Source organism: Arachis ipaensis, chromosome B7 (genome assembly GCF_059453495.1).
Source record: "Arachis ipaensis isolate K30076 ecotype BB chromosome B7, ASM5945349v1, whole genome shotgun sequence".
Taxonomy (NCBI): Eukaryota; Viridiplantae; Streptophyta; class Magnoliopsida; order Fabales; family Fabaceae; genus Arachis; species Arachis ipaensis.
Genome location: NC_142442.1, coordinates 135,574,716 through 135,591,736, shown reverse-complemented (window position 1 = coordinate 135,591,736; position 17,021 = coordinate 135,574,716). Strand labels below are relative to the sequence as shown.

At 31.6% G+C, this 17,021-nt stretch overlaps 4 protein-coding genes across 4 annotated transcripts; 2 read left to right on the top strand and 2 right to left on the bottom strand.

The window, feature by feature from the left end:
• The first annotated feature begins 950 nt into the window (after nucleotides 1-950).
• LOC107607817 (uncharacterized) lies at nucleotides 951-2,870 on the top strand. The gene is made up of 9 exons (XM_088495062.1): nucleotides 951-1,157; nucleotides 1,246-1,343; nucleotides 1,430-1,514; nucleotides 1,607-1,696; nucleotides 1,906-1,998; nucleotides 2,078-2,212; nucleotides 2,364-2,485; nucleotides 2,596-2,656; nucleotides 2,739-2,870. Exons 1-9 carry the CDS (start codon nucleotides 951-953, stop codon nucleotides 2,868-2,870), a joined length of 1,023 nt encoding a protein of 340 aa, XP_088351188.1.
• Nucleotides 2,871-3,142: 272 nt separating this feature from the next.
• On the bottom strand, nucleotides 3,143-4,532 carry LOC107611481 (protein NPGR2-like). The gene is made up of 2 exons (XM_088494048.1): nucleotides 3,531-4,532; nucleotides 3,143-3,439 (listed from the first exon to the last, which is right to left on the bottom strand). Exons 1-2 carry the CDS (start codon nucleotides 4,449-4,451, stop codon nucleotides 3,299-3,301), a joined length of 1,062 nt encoding a protein of 353 aa, XP_088350174.1. The 5' UTR covers nucleotides 4,452-4,532; the 3' UTR covers nucleotides 3,143-3,298.
• Nucleotides 4,533-8,091: 3,559 nt separating this feature from the next.
• LOC110264390 (uncharacterized) lies at nucleotides 8,092-10,794 on the top strand. The gene is made up of 3 exons (XM_021106372.2): nucleotides 8,092-8,346; nucleotides 8,690-9,111; nucleotides 9,846-10,794. Exons 1-3 carry the CDS (start codon nucleotides 8,092-8,094, stop codon nucleotides 10,285-10,287), a joined length of 1,119 nt encoding a protein of 372 aa, XP_020962031.2. The 3' UTR covers nucleotides 10,288-10,794.
• Nucleotides 10,583-16,099, bottom strand: LOC107606046 (aldehyde dehydrogenase family 3 member H1). The gene is made up of 10 exons (XM_016308012.3): nucleotides 15,423-16,099; nucleotides 13,097-13,165; nucleotides 12,883-12,979; nucleotides 12,578-12,784; nucleotides 12,352-12,467; nucleotides 12,143-12,247; nucleotides 11,803-11,975; nucleotides 11,613-11,703; nucleotides 11,323-11,472; nucleotides 10,583-10,968 (listed from the first exon to the last, which is right to left on the bottom strand). The coding sequence occupies exons 1-10, from the start codon at nucleotides 15,642-15,644 to the stop codon at nucleotides 10,726-10,728; spliced, it is 1,473 nt and encodes a 490-aa protein (XP_016163498.1). The 5' UTR covers nucleotides 15,645-16,099; the 3' UTR covers nucleotides 10,583-10,725.
• Between the last annotated feature and the right edge of the window lie 922 nt (nucleotides 16,100-17,021).

Sequence of the window (17,021 nt, the reverse complement as noted above, 5' to 3'; positions counted from 1 at the left end):
TCTTCGTTACATCATCACAGGGTTTATTCTTCATCTCATATAGGTCCGTATTGTCGAATTTCTCATGCGTCTCATCAGTTTTACATTGAGGGGCGGTTAATTTATCAAGTGACTTCTTCGCCATCCACATTGCCTTCTCCATCTCATCAACTCTCTTGGATAAAGACTACATTATAAAATAGAAAATTAGCATTGGTATATATAAATAACATTGCAATATTATCATGAGTTGGATATATTACCTCTATGGCATGTAGTATTTGTTTCAACGGAGAATTTTCAATAATTTTCATCGAAGAGGATCCAATGTGATCGTCTACTACTTTTTCTTCCATTGCTCTATTAGAATGTAATTTTAGTTTTACAAGAGATAGTTAATAGTGTTCTATGCTTGAGCGTTTACATATATGAATAAGATTATGTTTCACACAACTAATTCTCTTTTAAAATTTAAAATTAAATTTGATAACAAAAAATTGTCATTATACTTTAAATAAAAAAAAATATATACCCAAAATTAAAATAGTTTCCACGGCATACATTACCCAGCCTTTATCTTGTATTAAATTAATAATAAATTCTTGTTTTATAATTCTAATATTATCTTTTTGAAAAAGATAATATTAGATTTTTTTATGCAATCTTATTATTCTTAACTTCTTATCTTCTTACTCTAATTAGATAACTTTTAAAAAAAATGATAAAAATAAAATATCTTAAAATTTGTATTATTTTTATCTTATCTTATCTTTTATAACCGAATTTGCTATATATTCATCCTAAGGGGTTATATGATACCGTACAAGACAAAATACTACTATCTGAGTGAGTAGTAGAAGATGGCTCCACCGAAAAATATGCAGTTCAAGAGTATGTTTAACGATATAACAAAAAGGATAGAAAATTTAGAATCGGTCATTCATGTTCTACACCAAAAAATTGATTTGATCATGGGACAACAGAAAACTTCCACAAATAGTAGTTCCATGTTGGATCCTACTGTAGTTGTGCATTCTTGGGAAAGTACAAAAACTAGTGATCTTACTGGTATTATGCCAATTCAACCCAAGAAGTTATTCCACTTGGATATTACTTGTGAAGCTACAACTCCACCTAATGGACAATCACATGTTAGAGTAGGAGCTGTACTCCCAAAGGTAACTTTAATTTTTTTCTTCTTTCGTTTATTTATTCTTTTTTCTTTATTTTTTAGTGTAACCTTGAAACTATTTTTTTCATCTTCAGTGGTGGACACTTGTTGCATTTGAGCCTACTGCTTCGATGATGTTAAACGAATCTCAAGTAGTTGTTGCAGTCTATATTTTTTCGGATACGTTAGATCCGTACGTGTGGTTAATGATTATGTGTATAATGTAATGGTATAAAGATTCTATGCTTCTCCCAGCTAACCACTTTATGAATTTGGCAGTTCTGAAGAGTTGGTAATCTCAGATGAAAAGGGTTACAGAAGTACATTTAGATGTCTTGTCCCAGAGAGATGTGTCGAATCACGAGTAAATGCATATTATTCTTTTTCTTGTAATTATATTTTTAAGCCCCTATTTACCAATAAACATGTTTTACATATAATTGTAACATATTGTAGGTTATAAACCTAGTGGCACTTATGATGACACGTATATTTCGACGTAGGAATGAAGATCCAATTTGCTGGTTCATGCCTACACATTTTGCAGTAAAGTTATCCCTATAATATAAAGAAATTCTTAGTTAATATTTTGGTCTAATAGTTTGATTGGATATACTAATTTAAAAGAAGTTCTTTTTTCTAGACTAACCCATGCTATGTACTCACACGGTAAAGTGTATTATTAAATTAGCAGTTCAAAAATAGTTGTTAAATTGAAAGCATATTTTCATTTAACAATATTTATTTGTATGCAGCGATATGCTTTAAGCGACAAATATATACCGGCAGAGGTTATCTTTGATTTCCTTGGAGCATATATGTCACTGAAAATTAGCCACGTCATTAGGGTACGAGTGACCAATTTGTTTTCCATTAATGTACTATTATCTATTTTTAGTGTTTATAATGGTTTAAGGTTTATCGCAGGTGTTTATCCCTATCTGTGAGGAACTACATTGGTATTTGGTTATTGTTGACTTTACGAGTCGTCGCCTAATCATATTGGATTCACTGCCTTCTGTCGAAAAACATCAACAACGCAAAAGGAACGCAATTAAAGTGGTAATTATTTGTTCTAAATCAGTACTCAATGATTTAGAATCACTTAACAACTTAACAATTTAAATAACCATTTGCTGTAACTAGTACTCTTAGTCAATTTAACTCATTTACAATTCACTTTTTTTTGTGTCATGAATTTACTCTTGTACAGGCAACTTATTTAGAAGCGATGTTAGATGATCATATTTTTAATGATGATAAGTCTAAAGTTATAGATTGCTCCACCTTTTGGCCTATCACACCTTTTGGCCTACCCACTCAAAAAAATAGATCGTAAGTCTATTATATAATTTTTTCTTTTAAATATCATTACGTTCAATAGTTTATATCTTATATGGATATAATAACTATTTGTGGAATGCTTTATATCTTAAGAATGATAGCGGAATTTGGGTGACCAGTTGGATGAGAGAATGTACTTTACCAGATAACTTCAATATTCAGGTCATATTTATAACAAAATATTTTTAACATAATTTTTTCAACACACTTCTAATTAGAATTATATTGTTGGTGCTCTAAGCAGATTAACGACTCCACACGAATGAGACTTGCCGTGGATCTGGTTTTAGAGGAGTACAACGATTTGTGTCTCGTAATAGAAGAAAATGCTTGGCAATATAGGACCAAGGTGGAAGTAGAGCATGAAGACATTTAGAAATGAGGAATTATCTTTTTAGATATTTTTAATATTTTTTTTGAAAGACAAATTACTAAGCTATGTTTCATTAGTTTTTACACTAATTTATCTTTCTATATATTACAATTCTATATTACTAATTTCCTTTACTTTATTGGTTAATATAAATTATTCATAACCTATATATTTTATTTCTGTAAATAACGATGATATATATAGAGAAGAAAATGTGTTTCTATTTTCTTATTAAAAAATAGAGAAGGTGAGTGCAATATATATAAAAGTGAAATGAGAAGTGAGAACAGGTTTGATCTGTATATTAATAAGCAATTCGACCATTACAAGACAATGAAAGTGGCATCATCTGCATAAATATTATCCTTCCCAAGTTCAGAATCCTTGTCCCAAATAAGCTTTTGTTACTATATTACCCTATTGCATGACATCTAGTAGAAGAGTATAGTTTGATGGCCCGAGATTTTGAAAAGGCAGGCCTCTGCGTCACGCCACTGTGAAAGGCTGATGTATACATAAGAGAGATCATGCCATACTTCAACTTCCAAATTCCTAATCTGATCTCTTTTGTCCTGTCACCAATGGTATGGAAAAGGGTAAGGACCTTAAAGCAATATGACTATGAAAAAGTATTTTGGGATTGGAAAAATTAAGAAAACAAACCTTAAATAGCTTATTCCGAGAACCAAAACTTTTACTATGAACTTGAAGAACAGCAAGAAGCTGAGTGTATGTCTCAATGGCACTCTTTAACTGGCCCTGAGCGATCTGAAGTTTCGCCTTTGTTCGTAACAAATCACCTTGATCCCATTTCCCAGTCTGATCCAAAGCAGCATTGATAATAGATTCGGCATCTAAGAACCGCTTTTGTGCGGATAATACCCTAGATAACAGTAACCAACCTTTAACATTAGAGCCAACTTCAAGTTTTACAATGCACTTAGCATAATGAAGTGTAGCATCCAACTTCCGTTGCTCAGCGTATTCTAAACTCAGATGGTATAATACAACAGGGTCTTCCATTCTGCTCAATTTGCAGGCAGTTTCAAGGGTATGAAGTGCTTCAGATTGTCTCTTAACCCTCTCAGCATCAGAAATGGCCAATTTCGAGTATGCAGAAAGTGAAACACCAAGTAAGAAATTGGCCATATTTTCTAACTGATTACATCTTCCATCCAAGTTCTCAAGTGCCATCCGAGCAAAGCTTACCCCAGGGTCTTTTGTAACACTGAAGTTCTCGCAACAAATCTTAGAAGCCATTAACAAACTTGGAACATGTCTTGGGTCCTCTCTATTACTCAGCAGTTTTCTAAGAAGATCCAGCGCTTCCACGTTCTTCCCTGCTCCGTAATAACAAAGAGCTAAAGCATAGAACCTCTCCTTTCGATGGATAGTTCCAGGAAGCAATTCTTTCAATTGATTGGCTAAAATCATCAAATATCCAGAAACAGATAGAGCAAATGAAAGGTGGTCCAAAATTGAAGGATCCCACTCAATTCTATTTAGAGTGACTTTTCTTAGCAAAATCATTAAAAGAAGTATAGCCTCTTCAATGTTGTTTCTAGGCACAAACGATCCGTCCATTTGCAGCCCAATAGGGTAATATAGTAACAAAAGCAATTTAAAATTTACCAATTGCCCCAATTTTGTGCTCCCGACAGATATCTATCAGATCTTTCATGAAATTGAGTATTGACAACCTCAGATATCTGTCACCCATCACAGGAGGCAAATGATGAGAAAGCTTGATTAGATAATAATAATAATAAACTTATAAAAAAAACTCTAAGTAGATTTAAGTAGTGTACCTGCAAACAATAATGATATCTAATTAAAGCCAATGTATTTAGATTTAGAGTAAAAGGAGAAATTCCGGTTAAGGTAAACCACTGTGAGCACAATTTCTAATTTGTATGACCATCCAACCCATTTTACTAAAAAAGCAATGTATGATCTCCCATCCAATTGACTGGCTATGATCTTTCTTTTTCCCTTTCAACAAAAAACTTAGTCCATGCTTCAATTTTGGACTGTTTGAAATTTTTTGTTGGTTTTTTCAGATCATTTCTATGATCTCCAACCATTAATTAACAAAGCAACACCATTTCTAAGATCCTTCAACCCTTTTTAGCTGAGACTTCTTTTTTCCCAGGACAACAAATGACTCGGTCCATTTATGAATTTTGGACCGTGTGGATTTTGGAATGCCAGGCCAACTGCAGAAGTAATGCAGGTCCCTGACGCTTATGAAGTTGGCCTGGAATTCATTTGCAATTGCTTTTGTAAACAGGGTTTTGCCGCAGCCCGGAGGGCCAAAGAAAAGAACACCTTTGGAAGGCGACATGCCAAATTTCTCAAACTTCTCAGCATGTTCCACCGAGTATTGAACCGTCTATAAACATTAAAATAAATCTCTTATATTAACAAATTGTTGAAAACATACCTAATATACAACACATTTAAGATTCGGAATATGAAATCAAGATGTATACCTGATGAACCAGATGAGCGATTTAGGGCCGCAGAAACCTCTTGTCTTATTGAGCGTGGGAGGCGTGGCGCGGCGGCGGAAGCAGAGCGAGGTGGAAGCAGGGCGAGGCCGAGGCAGGGTGCGGCGGCGGCGGAGGCGTGGCGCGTCGGCGGAAGTAGGTGGTGGAAATTTGCAGCAGAGGAAGGGTATGAGAATGGCAGGGATTGCAGTTGTCTGAAAACCCTAACTACTTCTCTTCTCTGAAATGCCCCTGAATCTGAAATAAGAAAAAGAACGGGGATGGCAAAATTAGGGTTTTTCAAGAACTCTAAGGAGGGTGGAGAGTGAGGGCAGAGTTAGGGAAGGAGAGAAAGGCTTCAACCTGGTTGATGCTCTTCAAAAATCAGTAATCTCTCAGTTTTTCGTACCAAAGAAGGGAAAGGAGTCAAAATTAAAAACCAATAATTTGAGGGATCAAAATCTAATTAGTAAATTTTTCAAAAAAAAAAAAACGGGATATATTTTGTAATTATTTTACTGTAGGTTAATCATACTCCCACACAAAAGTGGGAGTAAAGAATCCATGGCCTTATACATTACATAGGGATGGATGACAAAATTCGCAAAAATAAAATAAATTTTTTATTTCACTTTTTCTACTATTACTATCGAACGCGCCACAATTTTCGGCTTCGATTAAGCGAGACTATAAGGCATACAACCACGTTTGTGTTTACAAATAAAAAAATAAGGCAAACAACCGACTCTCCCTGCCTGGTCCATCCTCCACTGGCCCAATCAACCCAACTGCCTATACCCAATTAGGGCCCTACAACAGCATTGGCTCGGCTGGCCTCGACCTCAACTGTGGCTAACCTTGCCTCTTGCCGCCTAACACCAATGGAGAAAGAAGACATTTACACTCCTCCAGCAGAGCTCAATTGTTGGGCCTGTTGACTGCCTTCCATACTCCTTACTTCAATGTGCTGCACAATAACTATAACTCCTTACATGTTGGCCCTTCCAATACTTTAAATTAAATTTCTACGATAAAAAGGCTTGACACACTGCAGTTTAAAAGTACAACGGAACATCAGATCCGTTTCCTATCTTTTAATATGATCCACATAAATTCAAACCTTAATAGTAGTAGTCAAATAGCTGATAAAACTGTTAAATATGTATATGAGTAAATAGTGTACACGAATTTATAATATCTTAGATTGGAGAAAAAAATTAATTAAGAGATATTTAAACCTCTAAACTTGACAATTTGTTATTTTCCCTCATATTTGAGAAATTAAAAATTTTAGTTTCTTCCAAAAAGTTATAATATGTGCAAATGAGACTAAATGAGTTCATATCTTATTGCATAAAAAAAGTACAATAATTTCATTTCATTCGATTTCAATTCACATCCTCTTATTTATTTTAGTTTTTATAATTAGTGTATATAGCACTACTGTAAAACATAGTATTGTCAATAATAAAAAATTAATTATTTGAATAATATTTTAAATAATTTTAGTTAAATCCAAATAATATTTATTTTTTATTATATTATATTGGACAAAAATATCTAACCACAATTTATATTAATACTAATGTAATTTTAATTAAAATTGATTTACAAAAACACATTGATTTAACCAATGTATATAATTCTAGATACAACAATGTATATATCAAAATCAGTTATCAAAATTAATTACTAATATAAAATAGGATAAAACACATAGATAAAAGAAATAGCATCTAATATTACATAAATATCTTAAAACTAAAACGTTATATGCATGTCTTATTTTTTCAATGTTTATATGTAAGTCGAAACCACCTAATTCGATTTACTATGAATTGGGACCTCACTTTTCTCTCTTCAAAGAATATTGGAAGAAAATGGAAAGAATGTGTGAAAATGTAATTTAAAACAACAAAATTTTGAATTGTATATATAGGTATAGAAGTAATAAATTGAAGCCACCCAATTTGATTTATTATGGACTGGAATTCAAAGTCTCCTGTTTCGATTTAGTAACGTTTTTTCCTACTCATTCGAAATTGTATATCTCTATTTACCTTTTTGCATACTAATTTGAATCTTACCGATTCAATTCACCATGAAAAGTCCTAAATTGAATTTTCCTGGTTTAATTTACATAGAAACACTAATAAGACATGCAAGTAACATTTTCGATTTCAAGACATTCGTGTAATATTAGATGTCATTTCTTTTATTTATGTGTTTTACTTTTATCTTACAAAATATATGTTAACAGAATATAAAATACATATTAATAATGAGTTAAACATATATATATATATATATATATATATATATATATACACAAATATACTAATTAATTTTAATATATAAATAATATTTTTATTTTAAATATAATACGTAATAAAATTTCAAAATGTTGGAAAAGAAATTCATCAGATAAAAAATTGAAAAAGGGTAGAAGATTGTATGCTCATCGTGGATGGGTTACGTTGAAGTTAATTAGATGAAATGAACGCGGTAATTTAATTCTACAACTACGGTTAGTAGTCAAATCCCATCCCAAATCAAATGTGATCTGTAAGTTGACCCCACAAAAAAATCTGAGCTGTATGTTTTAAACACCGGGAAAAGTATTTAATAAAACAAGAAAAATTAAATAAAGTCTTTGCTTTGCTAATAACAGATGGAAGTAGCTAATAAAAGCCTCTATATATATATAAACAGGCACCACCAATATTTGGGTTTCCATGCATTCGTTCACCTCTCTTTGTGGACGTTGTTACTCTTACCCGTATTCTCTTCTACCTCCCTCTCTTTCTTTCTTTCTTTTTCTCCTTCTTCTCATGGTGGAAGCTTCCTGCGTCGTTGGCTTAGATTCCCTTCGTAAATTATGCAAAGCCTACAAATCAATCTTCAAAAGATGGTTACGTCGTAAGAAGCAACGATTTTCATCCTCAACGAGAAAATACAACCAACAATCTCACAACCATCTTCATCATCAGGTAATCACACAAATAGGGTTATCAAATATGTGATGATATATTAATACTAATACATAAAGATTTAGTTTAGCAATATGTTACCAAAACGTCTTCATAATAATCTAGGTTTTCCATGATTAATTAGCTTCATTTTGCAGCTGATTTAATATGAAAATTCATGTGCAGTTATTTTTGTCTGAAATTGATAGTTAAAAATTATTAGATTATAATTTAGTCAAATATCAAATTATTTAACGACTCTCGATAATTAATTTTATACGAAGCCAATTGCACCTGAATTTCTACTTAAATGGATTTAGAAATAGACACGTCAATGAAAAATCTATTTTGATCCTTGCAACAGAAACATTTTGATGAAGCTAGCGAAGCGGGTGCCTGCTTCAATGGAAACAATGACAATTTCAGATCGAATAACGACGATGGTTCTAGAAACAACAATAATGGTCCATCAACGAGTTCAAGAAGATTATCAAGCTTGCATTCACAAAGACATAGGGCTAGCAGAAGCTGTGAATCCATACCCGCATCACTGTTATGGAGCAAAAATGGCAGCGGTTGCAACAGTTTCAACCTACCGCCGCCGCAACTCTCGAGAAGCTCGAGTGCTCGGAAGAGCTTCTCTTCTACAATCATGTATTCCAGTTCATCGTCTGCGATGCTAAAACCGCAACCCATCGAGATGACGGTTGAGTGCACCCTTGAGGAGTTGTGCCATGGATGCATTAAGAAGTTCAAGATCAAAAGAGATGTCATCACTCCTAATGGGTTAGTATTTGTATTTCTTCTTTCCAATCTTTCCTCCTCTTTCTAAGTTTTACAATACTAAGTATTGCATTTTGTTAAAAACTATTAGAATATAACAAGAAATTCATATATTTATTTTCTCAGTTTAATTTTTCAAAAAAGTATTATGACATAGTATTACTGTATGAGAGCTTTATAACCTTTTTGTGATGGGATATTAAAATATGGTAGACATTCACATGTAATTGTCTCTTTATGTGAAGTTAATTTTAATAATTATTAAATAATTTGATAAATTTAACTAAATTATTATCTGATATTCTTAATAATCAATCAATTTTACATGAAAATAACGGTACTTAAATAGTTAACTTAAATTTGTTGGGACGTAACTTCATGATAAAAGCTATATAATTTATTAAGAAAATTTCTTTAGTTTAATGAAAGCAACAAAATGTTAGTTCTATTAAAATAAAAAAATAATTATTTAAACAACCAAAAAATAAATAAATAAATAATTATAATGTGAATTTCACTTGTTTATTTTTCCTTTGCAGAATCTATATATCATATGTAACAATTGTAACATTCAATGGTTTTAACTACTTAACACTTGAAGAACTTCTAAAATGCAGTTAAAATAATAACTACAGTGGAACTATAAAGTATGTAACGAGTTTTACCACTTTGATAATTTATCGAATAAATCCTATCCCTCATAAATGATAAATCCTCTTGATTTTGATGGTGTATAGGGAAATGTCTCAAGAAGAAGAGATCGTAACGTTAAATGTGGAGCCAGGATGGAGGACTGGTACAAAAATTACATTTGAAAGTTCCGGAAATGTTAGAGCTGGTTTATACCGAGAAGACGTAATATTTTCTATATGGGAGAAAAAGCACCAATTATTCCGAAGAGAAGGTGATGATTTGGAATTGGTGCTTGAAATTCCTTTAGTAAAAGCACTCAGTGGAGGCATAATACCGATCCCATTATTGGGTGGAGAAGAGATGAACGTGAGTTTTGAAGAAGATATCATATTCCCTGGTTTTGAGAAAGTAATCTCTGGCCAGGGCATGCCAATTTTCAATGATCCAGACAAGAGAGGAGACTTGAGAATTAAGTTTCTTGTTGAGTTTCCAACATATCTCACTGATCAACAACGGGCTGAGGTTGTTAGCATATTACAAGAGTAGTCTTCATTCTCAATAGCAGTTGGAGTTTTTTTTTTTTTTAATTCATTTTCATTCATTCATTTTATTTATTTATTTGTTTGTTTATCCGTATTATTGAATAGATTAAGTTTTCATTCATCAGGTAGGTTAAGATTTGAGAATGAGAAAGATGTACATTTGTAACGTTGCAGATTAATTGTTAATTAAAGTTGTAGAAAAGAAACCAATTTAATTTATCTGCTTGCATTGTTTACAATTTCAATTTTGATTATGGTCAAGTTCATGCAGGAGTTCAGAAAAACACAAAAAAAAAATATTTGCTATCTCAAGCACAAGCCTTGCTTATTGATTTTCTCATTAAACAAAACAAAGAAAAGAATATCACACATTCTTAATACACAAGGAGGCGAATTAGAAATAAAGTAAAAAAAAAAAAAAACGTTAATATGACAAACCAAATTAAGCCTTGGAGGACCATCCCAAAAGAGCAGCAATTATGCTAAGAATACCACCACTAACGAGTGCCTTCATCACCCTCTGTTTTGTTTCTGTGTATGGAGGATACCTTAGTGATGCATCTCCACCAAAACCACGATAAAGAACTGCTTTCTTGTGAGTAAACGCTTCAAAGGAGAACCTTCCATGGTATGAACCTGTTCCACTGTCTCCTACTCCCCCAAATGGCAACGTGGGAACAATAAGCTGCACCAGGAAAAGAGAACAAAACAGAGATGAACAATATTCTCACTTCATATTAATATTTGCATATTTTAGGAATACATAGAAAATGAGTGATTATAAATATTCTTCATATATGGATGCATCCTCAATCTTCTTAGCTGAGATGCTTAAATATTTTGGTGGAGTGAAACATAAACATTTTATGAGAGTGATCTTTAGAAACATTATTAGAAGGTTATATTATATCATGATTCTTCTTCATTTAAAATCGAAATAAGGGTAACCCTCCAACTCTGAATGGTTATTTAGTTCTTAGCACACACACACATGCATTGATTGAAGAGATTATAAAAAAAAGGGACAAATGAACATTACATGTAAGGCAATGTCATTGACAAGCATGCCCCCTGCAGAAACATTCTTCACAAACTGCTCCTTCAGCTTCTTGTTGTTTGTAAATATATATGCAGCCAGAGGCTTTGTTCTTGAATTGATCAGATCAAAACTTTCTTCCAATTTATTCACCTGTTACACAAAAATCATCTATCATCATTATTGATCTTCCAAAGAAGCACATATCAATTACTATTGCAGATTGATAACAAATTGCAAAAACAATGTCATATAAAACAGTTATTTAGGTGCCTTGATTAAATTATTCCTACCGTGATGATGGGAAGCAATGGACCAAATATCTCCTCACCCATGATCAGAGAATCATGTGGAACATCCAATAGTAAAGTGGGAGAAATCCTCCTGAAATTAAAGTGATACAAGAGAATGATGGTGTCAATATATAGTACAATTTCACAGATGCTATGAAGTTAAAGTAAAAAATGCAAAATGGGTACTTACAATTTGCTTTCATCCTTTTCGCCTCCATGAATAATCTTGTCGGAAACCTTCTCATCGTCCAAAAGCTTCGCTACGCGAGCAAAGTGGTTGTGATTCACAATTCTGGATATATCTTTTGATTCCAACGGATTCTTTCCAAAGAAGTTCTCCAACTCAGTCTTAAGAGAATCCACCTAGAAATAAGAAGCACAAAACACAATAAGCTATGACAATATCATCTTAAATCATCATTCTAAACCTCCATCTAAGTTTTAAACAATGAATATTTTGGCTTCTCTTTTATTATTTCAAGATAATAAAAGCATTCAAATAATACTTTATTTCGAAGAATAAATCATACCAACTTGGGAGCAAAGTCTTTTGTTGTAATAACATAATCTGGAGAAACACAAGCTTGTCCATTGTTGAGTCCCCACTTGCCAGAAATTAAGCGTCTAGCTGCTACCTAGTAAGATACAAATTAAGTTTGAATCAAGAATGAGATTCAAGAAGGCCTAAATGATAGAATGTTACTGAAGAAAGATCAAAATCATGGCCAATGGTCAATACCTGTAAATTGACATCTGAATCAACAACTGCTGGACATTTTCCTCCAAGCTCCAGAACAACAGGTGTAAGGTGTTTTGCAGCAGCAGCCATGACTATGCGTCCCACTCTTCCATTACCTACAAATTCAATAATTGATTATGACTTTTTATCCATGCAGAAACTCGGATACTGCAACATTCTTACTTCATCCAAGGAAATTGGAATAATGACGGGAGAAATGAAGAACCTGTGTAGAAAATCTTGTCCCACTTTTGATCCAAGAGTGCAGTTGTTTCATCAACTGCTCCTTCAACAACTCTAACACATGAGTTATCCATGTACTCTGCTAACAGTTTAGCCATCAGTGATGAAGTTGCTGGAGCAATCTCTGATGGTTTTAGAACCACAGCATTACCAGCTGCAATGGCTCCAACCACTGGATCAAGAGACAGCACTGGAAAAAAGAAGATAAAATATATAACTAATATGTAATCGTCATATAGGTTGTTAGGATCAAACATATCAAACAAGTTCAACTGAATAATAACTTACAAATTGGATAGTTCCATGCAGAAATGACCAACACAACCCCAAGTGGTTCAGGTACTATTTCAGCTGAAGAAGGAAATGTTGATATTGAAGTTTTGACCTGAATTAAAAAGGAGAAAGGAAATTCATGTCATAAATTAAATAAACTCTGTAACCAATAAGGCATATTAATAATCAGTATCCATGTCAATTCTGATGTGCTAATGAGGTAAAATACCTTCTCTGGCTTCATCCATTGTTTCAATTCCTTCAATATGACTTCACATGAGTTTTTAAACATTCCAATCTGAAAAAATAAGCAGGGAAATTAGGATTTTCCTCCACATTTGTTTCTGTCAAGAGTTTCAAAATATGTTTGCTTTAGTAGCAACTGTCGCAAGTTGAAGCTAACATTTAACAAAGATTTTAGCATCTTGATTACAATAGATTAGTGTCCTTTTCCAATTACTGCAAAATCACACGTGTAATTTGTGTAAAAACTAAAACTCACACGACATATTCGTGTGAATATTATAGAAAAATCCATCCTCTCGTTTGTCATGGTTTTACCTTTATATTAAAATAAAAATAACATTTTAAAATTAAAAAAAAAAAAACCCTTATCGTGAAAGGTTGACCGAAGTGCTAAAACTCGATCAGGCCACACGCTTACAAATACTCAAATAAGAATCAAGCAACATACAATTTAACAAAAATCCAAAAAATTATTACAGGCTGGGCTTTAGAATTATTAATTCGCTCAAATTACTTTGTTTGCAACTTGATTGGGTTGAGAAATTAAACCAATTTATTATTAAACTGATGGACTAGTTAGTCACTGTTGGACTTGAACCAGAGAACAGACTTCAAATTTTGGACCTTTAGCTTTCAAGTGTATATTGGATTTAGCTAATTGGATTTTTAAGTTTGAATTTTTTTTTTTCACATAAAATAGTGTAATACGTTATACGTTTGAATCTAATACGAGTCCTACCAGCTGCAACGAGAAGAAAAAATTGGTAAATATGTGAGGAATGTGTAGGTGTGTATTGTGTACCTAGAATTGGGGGTTGTCCAATCCACCGACAAAAAAAAAACCAAAAATGTAGAAAGAATTAAAATATTTTTGAATTAACGAAGGTAAGATAGAATTAATGAAATTCACGTCATGCACCGATTTGATTTCTGATGTTTCAACTGTATTGCTGTCATCTTCAGATTGAACTCCAGACACTTAGGCTATGTTTGGTTGGAAGGAAATAAATAAAAAAGAAGAAAATAAAAAGGAAAGAAAAAAAATTGAGTAGATTTTTATTTTTTTAGTTGTGTTTGGATGAAAGAAAAATAAGAAAAGAAGAAATGTTATAAAAAAATAATTTTACTCTTATATTATAAAATATATTGAAAAAAGTGAATGAATAGTATTGAAAGTAGAGAAAGAAAAATTAGTAGTTTTCAATCAAACAAATGAACAATGAAAAATAATCATTTTTTTTTTCTATTTTTCCTTCAAACAAACATTGATTTTATAGGTGGGATTAAGAATAAATATGAAAAAGAAATTATTCAAAAGTAGAAGAATCACACTTTACTCTCTAAAGTAAAATTCAAACTTTAGAGAATCCAAATCCTTAAAGATTTAGTATAGAATTAATATGAACGTATATGAATTAAAAAATTTTGCCTTAACACAGTCTTATACTTGATGAAATCATCAACCCTCAAAAGAAAAGCTATTGAAATAATGCTTTAATAATGTTGAACATTTATTAATTTTGTCAATTCTTAATTTTATATATTCTGAAGAGTAATCATGGTTATACTTTACCTTTAAGAAAACAAACCAGCATATTTTAAAAAAAAAGTATACGTATATTTATAATTTTGTCAATTCTTAATTTTATATATTTGCCAAGATTTTTTCCTTGTAATTTCAGTTTCTAAAAATACATACATCGTGCTTGAAATTCATAGTAATATATTTAAAATAGTTATAACTAACATGAATTAAGCCGGTAAAAATGATTTTATTTATTTATTTATTTATTTATTTTTGAGTAGAATATACAAGATATATTAAGTGGAAGAGTCATTTATTGCAAATCTAACATTCATGCATCGACAATGGAATATTTTAACTAAATAATACACACGCAGACAAATATCATTCAAGAACTGAGAGTTCATCTTCTACCAACCAGAGACCAATGATTATTTAATTTATTCTCTCCCCTATCTCAATTCAGAAAGCAAGAACAACACTTCCCAAATTTTAATTAAGGGGGAGGAGGGGGACTAGAATGCAAAAGATAGAAGTTTCAGAAGTAACTATGAAAAAAAATTAATTTTAATATATTAATTGTATAAAATATTTTATATATTCGTGTGAAAAATTATATTTATTTTTATAAATAATTATTTTAATAATTAATATAAAATTAATTATTTTTATTAATATATTTTTACTAATTAAATACACGTATAAAATTATTTTATTAATATAGAGAGAGAATGCGTAAAGAAAATTGAGGAGAAGGGAGAGAGAGGAAAGTGAAAAGATTGACCTCGTAGACGACGGTTTCGAGCGGTGGCTTGGCGAGGTCGGAGAGAAGAGCATCGATGATCTGTTTCTCGTTGTCAGTCACCATCTTCAGCAGTGCCTTCACCTGCGACACTCTCCACTCGTAGCTTCTAGTCTTTCCAGAACCGAAGCTCCCTCTCAGCTCCTTCATCATCATCGACGCCGCTTCTCCGTCAAACACAACCTTCTTCTGCAACGACTCCATATTCAACGGTCGATCTCTTTTCTTCAATTGGTCCTCGCTCTTTTCTTTTGTTTTCAATTTGATTTAATTTCGCTGACGTCAGAAATAGAGTTGTTTCTTAAATCTGTTGGGAGAGAAGTGGCGTGGTAAGGACTCGAATTTATAGGGTGAAGACGTGAACGTTATGTCTTATAGTTTTGGCGGTGGCCGGTGATGATGGTCAGAACGGGTGGCCTTACACACGCAAAATCTTTTTTGGCCTCTTCGCCGTATTTTAAAATGCTTTTATATATTTAAAGATAATAAGATATAAATAAATTTGATTTGCGTGATTTGAACACTTGCATCATGTTAACGTAAGAGTGCGCTAATCAAAACATTATTATGCCATGTAAGTCAAATTATCTCTAATTGACAAGGTGTTATGTGAGGATTTGTACAAATATATAGTAATGTATTGACATGTTAGTGAATATAATGCATTTAGTTTGACCTATTTTCATTAAGTATCTCAAAAACGTCAAAATTTAATTGGACGTTAGTATAAATTTTTATTATAATGTTATATTTTTTTTTTAACCAAAGATAGGAAATTCGAACCTACAACCTCTTAATTGAGTACGAGAAGATTATGCTATTTGAACTATAACTCATTGGCTATTATAATGTTATATATTAGTGAATAATAAATATTTTATTATTAGAAAAAATAGTTTATATTATGTCTTCCATTTAGATACTTTTTCAATCATCGATTAAATTGTAAACTCTACCTAATTTATTTATTTCATGTTTTTCATCCTTAAATTTAAATTGATATTTTAAAATATGGCTTAACTATCTTGTAATTTTGTATTTTTATTCTATACAACGTAACATTAAAGAAAAAAAGGGTCCTTTTTCCCAAAAATCGCTACAGTTATTTTCACTCAACTTATACGATTATCTGAAAAAGACATTCAATAATGAACACTAATTTTCCTGGAGAAAAAGACTACTTTATACAAATTTGTCAATTTCCTCTAAGGAAAAAGGTTTTTTTTTCCTATATAACATTCAATGCCTAATCAATTATAATTTGAAAATTAGAGCTTTCAAAATCAAATTATTCATATACATACTATCTTGTATGTATCTATCTTATAGTCTATTCTAATCTATCTGAAGAGATAATAAAATATGGTCGAAAAATAGTGTTTATAAAATATTTTATGCATATTTTTTATTGTATAAAAGATAAATATTTTTTATTTTAAATTAATTTAAATACTAAAAAGGAAAAATATACAAATATATAATATTTCTCAAATTAGTAAAAACAAAGAAAGGTATATAGGTGCAGTTGAAGTTGAGTTAAAAGTCGTTAGATGATAATATCATTAAACGGCTCTTAACTAT

Excerpts from the sequence above, each read along its gene's own strand:
- LOC107611481 (XM_088494048.1), bottom strand. The coding sequence starts at position 4,451 with ATGGACGGATCGTTTGTGCCTAGAAACAACATTGAAGAGGCTATACTT. Across the intron at positions 3,440-3,530 it reads CTCGGAATAAGCTATTTAAG|GACAAAAGAGATCAGATTAG; the intron begins GTTTGTTTTCTT and ends CATTGGTGACAG.
- LOC107606046 (XM_016308012.3), bottom strand. The coding sequence starts at position 15,644 with ATGGAGTCGTTGCAGAAGAAGGTTGTGTTTGACGGAGAAGCGGCGTCG. Across the intron at positions 13,166-15,422 it reads TCGAAACCGTCGTCTACGAG|ATTGGAATGTTTAAAAACTC; the intron begins GTCAATCTTTTC and ends TTATTTTTTCAG. Across the intron at positions 12,785-12,882 it reads TGCATGGAACTATCCAATTT|TGCTGTCTCTTGATCCAGTG; the intron begins GTAAGTTATTAT and ends TCTTTTTTCCAG.
- LOC107607817 (XM_088495062.1), top strand. The coding sequence starts at position 951 with ATGGGACAACAGAAAACTTCCACAAATAGTAGTTCCATGTTGGATCCT. Across the intron at positions 1,158-1,245 it reads TAGGAGCTGTACTCCCAAAG|TGGTGGACACTTGTTGCATT; the intron begins GTAACTTTAATT and ends TTTCATCTTCAG. Across the intron at positions 1,697-1,905 it reads TCATGCCTACACATTTTGCA|CGATATGCTTTAAGCGACAA; the intron begins GTAAAGTTATCC and ends ATTTGTATGCAG.
- LOC110264390 (XM_021106372.2), top strand. The coding sequence starts at position 8,092 with ATGCATTCGTTCACCTCTCTTTGTGGACGTTGTTACTCTTACCCGTAT. Across the intron at positions 8,347-8,689 it reads ACAACCATCTTCATCATCAG|AAACATTTTGATGAAGCTAG; the intron begins GTAATCACACAA and ends TCCTTGCAACAG. Across the intron at positions 9,112-9,845 it reads GATGTCATCACTCCTAATGG|GGAAATGTCTCAAGAAGAAG; the intron begins GTTAGTATTTGT and ends GATGGTGTATAG.